The sequence below is a fragment of the Pleurodeles waltl genome, chromosome 3_1 (genome assembly GCF_031143425.1).
Source record: "Pleurodeles waltl isolate 20211129_DDA chromosome 3_1, aPleWal1.hap1.20221129, whole genome shotgun sequence".
In the NCBI taxonomy this organism is placed as follows: domain Eukaryota; kingdom Metazoa; phylum Chordata; class Amphibia; order Caudata; family Salamandridae; genus Pleurodeles; species Pleurodeles waltl.
In genome coordinates this window covers 367,252,871-367,266,854 of record NC_090440.1, presented here as the reverse complement: position 1 = coordinate 367,266,854, position 13,984 = coordinate 367,252,871, and the positions used below count along the sequence as shown (strand labels likewise).

The window sequence follows — 13,984 nt, the reverse complement described above, 5'->3', positions numbered from 1 at the left end:
AGGAGGGCTGCTAAATAGGATTGACTCAAACATTGGACAATCACATCCACATTTATGTTTCTTATTGCAGACAATTGTCAACATCATTAGATCTCACTGATACCTTTCCAAAAACAAGCACATAGATGCAAGCACCCATCTGTGCTTGACCTGCATGCATACCTATGACATGTCACTCAAGTGTCACATAAACGGAGCACAACATGTGGAGCTAGATGCTGCTAGGAAGTTAAACATACAGTCCTACATGTTCATTAGTTAACAGGGATGCTCAAGTGTGTGGGTAATACTTCGGCATCACTGGTCTGTGTGAATCAGGGTATGACTTGCTGACTAAATCATGAAACTGGCCACCTCCAAATGAATCATTGGCATACATGCAGCAAAAAATCACCCTGTTCACCTGCCCATGCCTATAGCGCAGCACTTGACTCCTAATATATGACTCTCCGCCACAGAATGTCCAACTCAAACATGGAACAAAATGTCAACCTCCAGTCAAGTCACATATCAGATCATGTGCCAGCACATCATACCTTGCAATGAGTCCAACACAAGGGAGTCAATCATACAACAGCTGCCAACACAACACAGGACAAACATATCAACACTTACTGGATACGTCTGGGTCCACAAATCGAGCCACTTCACCAATTGTGTAGGGGGCTGGTCCACCTTAAAACATGGAAGGGTGAAATGTGCTAAATGTCTGCTCCCTGTACATAACTTGGATAAACAAATTACTGTGTGTGACATTTTATATGATAGAGCAGCACATCAGGCATGTAGACATCCCAACAGACATACTACTGCAAACATGCATTAACACTGTTAATCCAGTGAGTGATAGACACACATATGCACACATGCACTGGCCCTAACAATCATGTGGTGCCAAACATGATTACTCAATTTAGTGCAGAATTGTTTCTAGAGGGTACTCCATTTCATCATTTGTTATTATGAGAGACATGCAAAGCCACATTCCTGGTGCACTGCAATACCAGTGACTCAGGTATTGTGGCCTGTGTATCAAGGGAAAATGAGTTACTGTGTGATGCTCATGTGGGTTGAGTTTAGTTCTGGAATTATTGTGCTTTCAATGGTCCATTATACAGTATGTGTGCCTGTGTTGTATGTAGGTTACATATGCCAAATTGGCAGTGTACCCAGAGCCGGATATGCCCCCTATGACACCATGATGGCAGGGATCCTGTGTGTTACTTGATGACAATGTTACGCTAAACATGGGTTGGCCATTTATCTAAATCAAAACAACTAACAAATATATGCTGACAGTGTCTATTTTGATCATCCGTGACAGAATGCATGGGCACAGGTGTAGTCATTGCACCTGAAACGTGTTACTCTGGGCCCTGTGTACCTATATCAGGTATTGTAGATCACAGTTTGCCACATTCATTAGCTTACATTTGCCAAATTGGGTGATCTGTGATTATACAACCGAACTGACACTGTCCCCTAATTGAAACATGGTTTAGCAAATGTCCTACTTCTGCAATCTTGATGACGTAGGTCTCGATTTGTAAGCACCTTGGGAATGGCGGCAGTCACAGGTATGCTGGCTTGCTGATCTTAGCATACAACTATGTATGTGATAGCCTTCATACTGAGAAGTCAACAATTGTACATATGCTGCACTAGATCAGCAGGGGTGTACCAAACGTAAACTAGCAAACTATTTCGTGACTTTAAATGTATGATGGAAGCAGTCAGTGGTCCCTTGCACAACATCATGCAAATAATATTTTCTGACCATGCATTCACAAAGGTCAGGGATCCCATGATGACCCATTAACTTTAGAAAAATGTTTGGCTATAAAGTGACACAGATGGCAAATGCACCAGCTCTGTACCAGCAATTGTGCCCAAGGCAAAAATGTTGTTGGCCTATGCTACTCAGTGAAAGGAATTCTACGCCTACTCTGAAAAGCCACAAGAGGAACCTGTGTACTGCTACTGCAATCTGGTAGAATCCGGGCACAATTACGTTTGGCCATGTGAAAGATTATCTATCCAGACGTAAACACACAGAAACAATGAACTTAGGGCCAGATGTAACTGTATTTTTTTATGTGTAGCATTTGCTTCATTTGTTTACGCTACAGCTATGGAAATTAGCACAAAAAAATTAGATAGTATCAAGTGTGCATTACATTGGCATCCATAATTAATTTAAATGCTGCACAAACCAAGTCGAAATATCAGCCTAAGACATTAACTGAGGTTAGGAAGATATTTGTACATAGGGCCATGAATACTGTGCAGAAATGTATTAAAGGATTTGGGAACTACTTTGGTTCCTTGCATTAGCATGTGAAATACATCTCATTCCTGGTACACTCACAGGCCCTGAATAATACTTTTGTTTGTGCCGCATTACCATCATCTATTGACGTAAAAGCAGCACTTATTAACAAGATAAAGTTGTCTTATGCAAGTTTGTGCAGCTTTTGCATCAACAAATGACGGTAATGCGTAGCAAAAATAGTATTCATCAGGGCCACAGTTTCTTCAACTTGCATTCCACATGTCCACAAAAATTGCATGCAGCATGTCACAAAATCTGCTACTGTCACTACACAGCATTTAACTATACACATTAGTCGAATTTGTACTCACCAACAGGGCCACCAATCACCACACCCAGGTGGTCCAGCAGGTCTTGCTCTCTGGCCACCAGGTCAGCCCAGCGATGTTTCAGTTGGTGGTTGTTGCGCTGGCTGTTGAACAGTCTTTTTAGGTGGAACAGCACCTTTGACCACCTGAGCCTCCTAGCCTCGGTGTGATACCCCTGTATCACCCGGCCCCCAGCCTCCAACATCAGGGGGCGGAAGTGGCACACCAGCCAAATAAAAGACCCCAGCTCCTCCTCACCCATTCTCCCCAGAAGTGGCCTTCCCAACATATCAGAAATAATAGGGATAGGAAAGGGTAAAGAGGGAAATACAGGGAAAGGAGGTATGAAAAGGAAACTTAAAGAACCCACAAACAGCCCAACAATACCCCAACTAACAATACCCACTAACACACTCCCAACAGTACAAAGACAAAACTAAACAAAAAAAATGACAAACCCACACTTACATTCATTTACACAGACAATTACAAAAACAACAGATGACAATGGAAATAGCACACAGGAGACAAAAGCACAATATTGACAGACACAACTCTATACACAGCCACACAGTCTAGAAGAATCGCAGACTGCAAAGTGAAAGTGAAAGTACACCCACTGTACCATTTCTGTAAACAGGATATCCTATTACATCACTTCCCGTCTCAAATGCGGTGTGTTTTTATTATGCGTGAAATTTATGACGCTTACAGGCTTTGCGTCAATATTTTTAGACGCATATGCTTGAAAATACCCCTGCATTCAAGGATCAATATTTTTTTTAATGGATAAACCATTACATGGGGTTCAGCTTTGGAATTAAGGCTAGGGACCAATCGATGTATATTGTGTGTGAGCGACATTTTTTAAAGCATCTGCGTCATATTTTGACGCATATGAGTATTTTTTTGATGCATTTGCATCAAAATATCTGTCTATAACTGTGTTTGTGTAATTTTTCTTTTTTTAATATACATAAAGGCTATAACTATACAAAGATAGGATGTTATGACCTGCTGTGTGTGTTCTAGTGTTTGGGCACATGTGGCAGACCACACTACTGTGGACCATGATACTCCTGTTGTTGTGCCGGATTAGCTCTCTTAACTGACACAACAGCAACACAAACTTTTGGAATAAAATTGGTATTTCCTAGTTTGAGCAGGTGTTGCATTAATGGAGGATAGCAAGGCTACACAACTTAAAACATTCACTCATGGCCTGTGTGTTTATGTCTGTGAATTGCCTATTTCAATTGTTGTTGTGCCTCTGTGTGAACATCACAAGAATTGTTTTGCATAATGTGCTTGTATGAATGTGTTGTAATTGTGGATAACCATCAGATGCCATTCATTAAAGTACATCAGTCATGATATGTGTTTGTTATATCTGTTGCATCTTTTGGTGTGTGAACTTCCCTGACTTTGGGGACAAAACATCTCCCATGACAAATTATAAACAGGATAGATGGAGGACGGTTGATAATGGCAATGTCAGAAATGTAACCCATCACATGTAATGAAATGTTGGATACCACTTCATGGTCACTTGTGTGTATACTACCCATGTGTCAGGCATTTGAACATGCTAAGTAGGCACAGTGTTTGTGACACAGAGTCCCAAATCCAATCAAATTTTTTTTGGGTACACCACAGTTTGACTAATGTAAGTGACCTATGTTTCTCCTGTGGCTGTGGAGGACCAGCAGACCATGCTGCATGTGTTCACATATTTCCAGTGGTTCATTGCACAAAGGTGTCCAGTTCAAGTGTGTGGCCATGTGTACCCTGTGTCAGTATTGGCCTCCATGTTGTCATAGTTACGTGCAGGTCTAGTCATGAGTCTGTGGAGCCATTCCCTCAATTAACAGAGTATCCTTCAAAGCAGATTTGCCCTAAAGCCAAAGATCAACTAACAACACACATGGTGATAGCCCAGCTATGGCACTGCAGAACCTTATTAAGGCTATTGACAGGGCAACCTTGATGTGCTCAAAAACTTAATGGATGAGTAATAGCTAACAGGCAGCTTTCATTACAACATGTGTACACAGGGTGGTCTGGAAAATTCCCACTGCAACAGGGAACATCAGTGCCTCTGTGCTAATTATTCTCACAGCTAGTCACCACGCAAGCACCATCAAAAGGTGGCGGAGGAAGTGATTCTGTGTGTGGACCGTCAAGGCACAAACATGTTTTGTCCTCACATACACATTGGCAAGCCTTGTTTGTTGTGCTGGAGGCACCGTGCCAAATCCATGCATACAGCCATAGCACACTGTCACTGTTTGGCAAACATATTTACAGGCAACACCAGATAAGGGATGGGGGCTGGATTAGGCCATTTGAATACATGTCCCAGAACTGATTACGATGAGTAACATGATTAAAATGTACTATCTATTTGAGGATTCATTGTAGACCTACCACACACAATAACCCATGAGGCAAGAGAGGGCATGGAAAGCAAATATGAGACAAATGTAGCCACAGGGAACCTCTATGTTGAACGCAAAGCCTGGAACCAGTCTGGCTACCAGGATGCAGGCTCTGTCAGGAACAAATATAAACAAGGCAAATACACAGTGAGCAGGCTAGACTGGGACAAGCAGGAACAGCACTGTGGGAACTAAAAACAGTTTGTGCTGTGGTCTGCAACGTTACACAATCCCCCAAGGGCTCTGATACACAAGTGATTTGTATGCCAATGCACAACAAGGAAATTCTGAAACTGGTAGCTTCTAAGCAGTTCCAGGCAGCAGCAGGGCAGGCCAGGTTCAAATGGCTGGTCTGCATGGTAGTGCTCACAGGTGTGTGCAGCTTCAGTCTCTCACAAGTCGTGGAGTTGAGAATCAAGTTCAAAATTCAAAGGGCCAAGTGGACCTTTCACATGGGAAGCAATGGACAGCTGATTACAGGTTTTACCGACTGCCAGGCAGTGCATTATTTGACCTGAAGTCCATGCAGACTGGTGAACTATGACTATGGCATGCCATCCTGAAGTGGGAAGCACACAGGAGTCAGAATGGGAGTCTGGGTGTCTGGGTGTGTGTAGGTGAGGAATCACAGGGTACAGATAGTCCATTTACAGGGTCCCCTAGAGAATGGTGGGGAGAGACCTAAAACATGGCAGTGGCAGGACTTATTACCCTGGATGGACTGCGCAGGGCATGTTTTGTGAGCAATGCTTGTCATACTTGGGGCATTCAAGCTATCCATTTTCAGGTTAGATGGACTTCTTGTCACACATGCTACTTGCAGAGTAGCTAATGTCACACTTACTGCTGTCAAGGGTTTGGTCATACATTCCTGTTACCAATACAGTGGCATATCCACTGCCTCATGTATGAGACACATTTTTTCATTATGATTGATGGTGTCTTAGTTGTGTGTCATGTGCTGCAATGGACCATGTTGGCAACATGGATGTGTCTCATAGCTGTGGCCCTCTGATATTGCCCTTCACATGTGAAATAGACAGGATCTATGTCATTTATACTGTGTGTGATGTTGGCTGTACATTCATACCCATCAAATGTGCTGTGGCTTTTTCAGTATCCTAATCTGTATTTCTGCAATGCTCCATGAGGCTAAACTCTGATATGATTCCTAGGGATCATGTGATGCATAAACAATTACCCAGAGCATGATCGAGTGGTGAAGGTAGGTGTTTAATGACATATGATAACAAAGTGGTGATGGTGACTACAGTTAGAAGAAGGTTTGTACGATGTGTTGTCTGCGACGCAATCCTGCAACAGCGTCCTCCTCTTCCTCCTCTTCAGGCATTTGTGGGTTCATAGAGGGGAATGTTCCTCCTTACACAAATGTTGTGCAGGATGGCACAGGTCAAAATGATCTTGCAGACCATTTCAGGTGAACATAGGAGGCAGCCTCCGGTGATGTCGAGGCACCTTAATCTGGACTTCAGGATGCCAAAAGTCCTCTCAACTCTGGTGCTTGTCCTACAATGTGCCTCATTATACACACGCTCTGCTGCTGTGCTTGGGTTGGCAAATGGGGTCATGATCCATGGCTGGATCCCGTAACCCTGATCAGCTGAAAGAGAAAATGAGGGTAAATATTTGGCTGTTGGTTGCACCTGGATTATCACTTTGCATGGCAGTTGTTATCTTGTGACGTCTGTGACTCATCTGTGTTTGTGTTATTGTGTGGGGTCATAGGCTTCTAAGATGTTCTTTCTGCATTGGGTTGTTTAACTATCAAAACTGGGGTTTGGCTGATTGACCTGATATAAGCAGTATATTTCTAGACTTGCAGATCATTGTGTATCTCCCATGCATTATGTCATGTGAAAGACGTGTCCATGTGCCTTCACTGGAGGTTACATGATATTTCCACACACACAACAATTGATTCCACTGTGGTGGTAACACGGTTGCACTATATGGGCTGAACATCCCATCCAATTAGACATATGTATTTGCATGTGAAATGCAACAGTGAGGCCCTATGATGTGGGTAGGTGACAATGTTCAACAAATCTCCGTAAGTTGGCAGCACTGTAGATTTCACAATTGACAATGCACAATTATCCCATGTGTGACAAGTTCTATGCAAACCTAGTTTTGTGCCCTCACCGAGTTGGCTCATGTGCAAACATGTACCTACACTACAGAACCTGCTCCAGGTAAGCTGGCTAACTTGGTTGTGGGGGTGAAGGTTTAATTGTCAGGAGGTCCATATGCCTCTACGTCTGTTGTGTATATGTGTAATTGTCTCAATCCGTATGTGTAGCAGTGTGCACTTTGCAATAATGTCACATCAATATGTGTTCATAGCACAGTCCACTTCCTTATTGCTAGCGGGAAATGTCACCCCAGGAGTGATGTGAGATGTTGGTACTGCCTCAATGATTCCATGTCACCTTCATTAGAGTCAGCATCATCATGCTATGTGTCTCATGGTGTTTGACCTGCAGCGAAACACATTACACACCCCTTACACAGTACGTATTGCTTGGAAGGGTGTGTGATTGAGTGTTACTGATGTGATATTGGAATATTCATCTTCCAAGTTGTACTGCCAGTTAAGGCCATGTCATTGTCACTGTGTGGTTTTTAATAGGTCCCTTGTGGCTCTGGAGTGGCATCTGTTGTTATTTGCATCTGTCATTTGTCCATAGGTGTGTATTCCATTGGCTCAGGATATCAAACATGACTAGCAGTGTCACAACCTCAGAGTCTTCCTGGCCACGTGTCAATGTAGTGGTGCATGTGTTGTGTGTCCTACAGGGTTGCTGTGCTGTGTGTATATTACTAGGTTTCTGTACGTACCAACAAGTAGGCCATTGCCATAACGTCCATCCTGGAAGTGTTGATTGATGGTGCTGTGGCGGAAGATGAATGAATCATGTACACTCCCAAGATACATTGCCATGATGTTGGTGATCAATCCACGGTGATCCATAATGGCCTGCACATTGATGGAGTGTGTGTGCTTCCTGTTGGTGTATAGATGCTCCGTTGCAGCAGGTGGCACAATCCGCACATGTGTGCAGTCAATGGCACCAAGCATGTGCGAGAAGCCATTGATTTGATAGAAGCCCTGTTTGGTCTACTGCTGCTTCTGCTGTGTGTAGGGGAAGCTGATGTGGCGTGGTGTGAGGAAGATGATGGCATACAGTACTTTGGGAAGGAAGGCAGAGAATGAGGGCTGTGAAATCCCGGCAACCAGGGCAACAATGGTTTGAAAAGAGCCACTTGCCAACATGTGCAGGACAGCTAGCAGCTTGGTCTCTGGTGGAATGATGTGGGGTGTCTGCAAGCTGGGTGCCAACTGTGGCTCAATGTGGCGCAGCAGCTCCTGTATGGCTTTCCAGGTTAGTCTGTACCACCTCTGGATGATGTCATGTTCTCTGAGGCCCTGAAGGGTTGTCCTGGTCCTGAATATCCTATCCTGTCTTCGGCATTGCCTTTGGGGTCCCTGTTGGTGTGGTGGAAGCTGCTGCTGTTGCTCCTGTGCTCTGCAGCTTCGTGCATGCTGGATGAATAGCACCTCCATGTCTTCCTTTTTGAGCTCTGATGTTGCTTCTGTGTGTTTTCCTTAAGTACTGGTGTGTTTGCCCCATTTTAATGCCTGCCCTGACCCAGGCGTTAATTTTTGGCACAAATCGGGATTTGCGACATTTTCAGCTCCGCCTCCCAGCCGTGTGCCATTTTTGCACGGTTGGGTAAATATGGTGCACGGGTGTTTAAGTCATTTTTTGGACGAGAACGCCAACCTTGCATCTCATTAACGCGAGGGTGTTTCACGCATCCAGAAAATGACGCACACTGGGATATTTTGACGTTAGACGGGTCTAGCGTCAAAGAATAAATATGGTGTTTACTTTGCGCCGAATTTGTGTAAAAAAGAATATGACGCAAATCCAGCGCAGAGTATAAATATGCCCCTGAGTCGCAGTGATTGACTGCATTCACCTTGTTGCCTGTAGTGGTGGATCTCATCCTAACTACCAATGCCCCACCTTGAAATCCATTTATGCCAAAAGCTGCAACAAATTTTTAATCTGCTGTGTCGCCCAAGATACTGATTTTTTAAAGGCAAAGTTATCATATGTTATTTTGTTTGTGTTATTAGCCCAGCAAGGCCTTAAAGTGGGCACTAAAAAGGTTGTTTGTTAGCTCTTTGGGCCCTTGCCAGATCAACTGACTTTGTTCAGATCACCTGTTGTGATGAGATGTATTAAAGGTTTGACACAGGTTTACTCCCAAACCATTTCTAATGCTACAGTGAGACATAGTCGTAACTTTTGTAATGTGTACGCCCTTCAAGCCTGTATATACCTGCTCACTGCCTCGCCTGATCTTGAAAACTATTTACTTCATTGCGATCACACCAGCTCTTCACTTGAGTGAATTGCAAGCACTGTTGGTGCAACTAACTTAGATCCCATTCTTTCCAGACAAATTGTTACTGAGGACTGAGGCAACTTTTCTACTAAAAGTTCTGACTCCTTTCCACATTTGTAATCAATCACTCTGCCAGAATTCTTTGCTCCCCCTCGAAACAGCAGGAGAGGTCTATTGGTTGGATCCCAAAAGGGCTTTAATTGTTTACATAATTTGTGCCAAGAATCATGGTATGAACAATCAACTATATGTGTGGTCTTCTGGAGCGAAAAAAGGAATGGCTCTGCAGAAAAGGACCTTGTCAAGATGGACTTCCCTCTGCATTAAAATCCGGTTGCAATGGCCAAGAAACAGCCTCCTGAAGGTCTGTGACCCCATTCCACTAGTGAGCCAATACAACTGTGTAGGCATGAGGGGTGCCTGTCCTTGACATCTACAAGGCTATGACATGGCATCAGTTCTCACGTAAATGAAGCATGACAGCCAAGTCTGGCAGGGAGGACATTTTGCCTGCTCAGTTGTGCAAGACTTTTTCATCTGAGCTCACTCCACAGACCCTCCATCTTGTGGAGATACTGCTTTGGTTTCTATTTTGAGGTGAGGTAGCTGTAGTTGGAAGTATCCATCAGAATAACATGTTACTTACCTTTGGTAATGCTCTTTCTGGTGGATACACTATCTAGGCACCAAGTCCTCACTGGCCTCCCATCCCCCCTTTTCTGAGGAGTGGCTTCCTTTGATCATCTAAATACATTCGACGTTAGTATTCAGCACATTGTAACCAACAATAAATCATGCTCTGCATCTGAGGGCATGAAAAGGGAAAAGACAGGAAACTGAGGTCAGCACGCAGGGATGGTGCTTATATGCAGCTACGTTCCATCACTTCCGAGGAGGTGTGGCGCTTATGATGAGCAGCAAAACATCACCACACAGTACGATGGTGCACTCCCTTGAAAAACTCTTCAAATCCAGTCTGGTGTTTGAGGGATATTCTAAGGTGAGAAATCTGTAGTTAGGTACAGTATTCACCAAGGAGAGCATTACTGTAAGTAAATAACTTCTTTGTTTGCTTCATTTGAACCTGTTTTGGCAAACTAAAATGGGTTTCTTGTGAGTACACTGTGTAGGACTATTTTCTGATGGTAGTTACAACTTGTAACAGAATACCAAGGTGCACAGCTTTTTTTATTTGCCTTGGGTACCAGTGAAGGACGTTTCAGAAAAGGCTAATGTTTCTAAAGACTGAAGCACAGCCTTGTGGTCTTCTTTTCTATGCTGTGCAGATTTTATACTTCACCTCATTCCAACCCATTCTAGTAAGCATTTGAGAAGTAGCTATTAGTCCACTGTAGGGCAGGTAGTCTACAAGTAAAAGTGCTCTATGGATGTTACGTGTATTTGTAAAGTGCACTAGCACACACAAAGGCATCCTGGCGCTGAGTAGGGTGTGTGCCTGTCATCTTGAACTCTCTCATAATGCACAGGACGTCCATGTAGATATCTGAAAGTGAGAACTCTTTTTGAGGTTTTATTTGGTTGATAGTCATGCGGGAGGCTACTACAGTTGTTTAGTACCCTCACTTGCCAGAACCTTGCTCAAGTATCATCTGTTTGAAATTGAGCAGTAGTTGGAATTGTCCTTGTGGGTTCACATTTTGAGGAAAGCAGTTGTAACTGCATATTTTAGCAGCTAGCGATGTTTACCTTTCACAGGTATGCTATAAGCATGTCTACAGTACCTCAGTTAATACCTCAGTTAATCTCACAAATTTGAAGGCAGTGAAGGAGACTTGTTATGTGGCAGTATGTGGGAATTGGGATGGTTCAGGTTGCAGATTAAAGCCTCAGAGATCTATATTATTTTTGCACGGAGGAAATTCAGGAGTTCTCTGCAGCGCTCTTGAGGTGCAAAGGTATTTTAAAATCTCCAGAGCAGTATGTTGTGCAAGGTTTGCTGGCTTCTCAAACCGGCTCATACAGTTTACATTTGGTTGTGTGGCTTTTCTAACATTTAGTTTCAGCCTCTGATTTTTTGCTACACCGTATATGCTCTAGATTCTTGCTTGCTCTCTTCATATTGGTCAACGGTGAGCTGAACTGTTTACTGGTCCACGGAAACACTGATTTAAGCACCGTCCTCACATGGGTCCAACTAGAGTTATAATCGCGTTGGGTGGATCTAGACTGAGAGGGTTGTATATGTCTATTGAGTATCTTTTTAGACATTTGAATACAGATGATGCAAGGGTAATTCTTGTCTGTTTGGAAGGAGTTTGCCTCAGGATCATAGGGTGGATAGTGACAAAAGAAAAAGAAAAGGGTTTGGACTAAACATTCTAGATCAATAAAGGGTCTGTGAGAAGACTAAAGCCAGTCATATCTGACTGTTAGGTAGAGAATTAGGTCACTTCCCAATAGTTGCATGTGCCCTACTAGGTTTGAGCCTGATGTTGTTTTTTCATTTTTAGCCCCGACATTGAAATCTCCTGTGATATTTCCTGCAATATTACTGGCAACAGTGAGGTGAATTAGAAAACGTCTTCTAGGACAGTTATACCATATTCTAATTCCATTACGCAATTGCTAGGAAGAGAAAAGTGATTGGGGCTGAATTGTTTGACACCTTGTTGCTTGTGTAAAAGAGGCTCTGATTCTCTCAGGCTGCATCTACATTGAGCAATTGCTACCTTGCTTTCCAAATCCCTCTCTGCTTTCTTTCTTTCCATTAAAGTTCTCTTTTCGTTTCTGTGCCAGTTTCAAGGGCTCTCATAATCACCATCTCATTGAGCAGATGGAGAACTACTGTGTTTTTAATGGCAGAGACCTCTGTCAGCTTTACCGTTGGAAACATCCCCTCCTAGCCACCTGTGACAATGGTATCTGAGGTACTTAAGGTGACCCCCTCAAACGTAATTCTTGTTAGCTTATTTTATGATCAGGACTGCTATGTGTATCATGGCGGTGCTAAGCTTGAAAATTGCTCAAATTTCCTTCATGTGCTGGGAAAAAATTCCCAGTGCGACAGGTTATTAGTTTTTGCTTTTGCTGAACAGTTGGAGAACTTTACATGACAGCATGCTAGCCACCGCTTTGCAGCCAGTCGTCGAAGGTCTAAATACCACTTTAGTTCCCAAAGACTGAAACAAAGAGGTGGCGCTTGAAGTAACCTTCAGAAAATAAACACATGTAACGGCTGATTCACAAAACCGTTCATGACCATGGAAGGATTACTTCAGGAGTACTCTTTAACATACTGTTACATGCCTTTGTGGATAGGCCCCAAATCTTCAAACTCCCTATTAGCAAAACTGGAGTAAGGGGACAGTGCTTATAATTTGTATTAACTGCATATGGATAGTCCCTGAATATTCCCATTTTAGATGTTTTGGGGCTAATTCATAACACATGTAATGGTGCATAGAAGAGTACAAAAAATAAACATATTTTATTTCAGTCAGGGCCAAGATAGCCCTGTTGTGTTATGTTATCTTATGTCACAGAAGTAGGCCAGATGGTTCTTCTACTGGGCAAAGAACCCACATAATGGGAATATCAAGCACAGATAACACAAAAACACATCTGCAAAAATCCCAAGACAATGAGCTGCACACTACAAGTAAGGGCACTTATTTTATACTTACCACCACTGCATACAGGTTGTACTTTGGAAACCATTGGAAGGGTGCTGAACAATATGGAGACATATCCAGATTCCTAAGTGGATAACGAACCTCTGTTTTTAATTTTCTTTTGACTCGATCTTTGCAGTCAAATCTGAGAGGGAAAAACAAAGCCTGATTCAGCTTTTTAAGTCACCAATGAATAAACCTGATTATTATTTCACAGTGTGTTCTGGTTCACTATTTAGTGCGCTAATATATCCAAACTCAACAAACATGAGTTGGTGCTTTACTTTTCATTGTGTTTTTTTTCTTGACAAATATTGCACTGTAAATTGGCCCACAAATGCTGAGCTATCTATTCATCTCTCACTTGGTCTCTCCTTCTTTCACACCGACTCTTGCTCTCTCTCCTTGTCATTTCTAATTTTCTGTCCATTTAAAGCTTCTCCAATTCTCTTCTTCTCTTCCTCCCTCCCTAACTGTTCCCTATATTGTGCTCACATTGTCTCATTTTCTGCCTCTCAGTCTTTCTTTCTCCTATTTTTTTCTCACTCACCTCATTCGCAGCAAAACTGGGGGCCTCATTTACAAGAGGCCTGCGATGCCAGAGCATCACTTTTTATGTTGCTCTGGTGGCGCAGGCCTCTCAATCATATCTATGAGTTGACGCAAAGCCACCCTGCATGGCTTTGCATGGCCTCATAAATATGGAGGAAGGCAAGGCAGTGATTAGTGCTGCCTTGCCTTACTCTAGCTCAAGGAGGCATTCCATGGGCGTTGCGGTGGGTTTTGACACATTCCCAGATTTACAAGAATTTGTAAACACGTGAGTGGGTCAAAACT

At 43.0% G+C, this 13,984-nt stretch overlaps 1 protein-coding gene across 2 annotated transcripts in view; it reads right to left on the bottom strand.

Annotated features, from left to right (window-relative positions):
* The window catches only part of USP50 (ubiquitin specific peptidase 50), a 233,775-nt gene that overhangs the window by 28,846 nt on the left and 190,945 nt on the right, over positions 1 to 13,984 (bottom strand). For both annotated transcript variants that reach the window (XM_069222542.1, XM_069222543.1), the window contains exon 6: positions 13,160 to 13,292. In XM_069222542.1, coding sequence (XP_069078643.1) covers positions 13,160 to 13,292 — 133 coding nt within the window. The remainder of the gene's footprint in view (positions 1 to 13,159; positions 13,293 to 13,984) is intronic.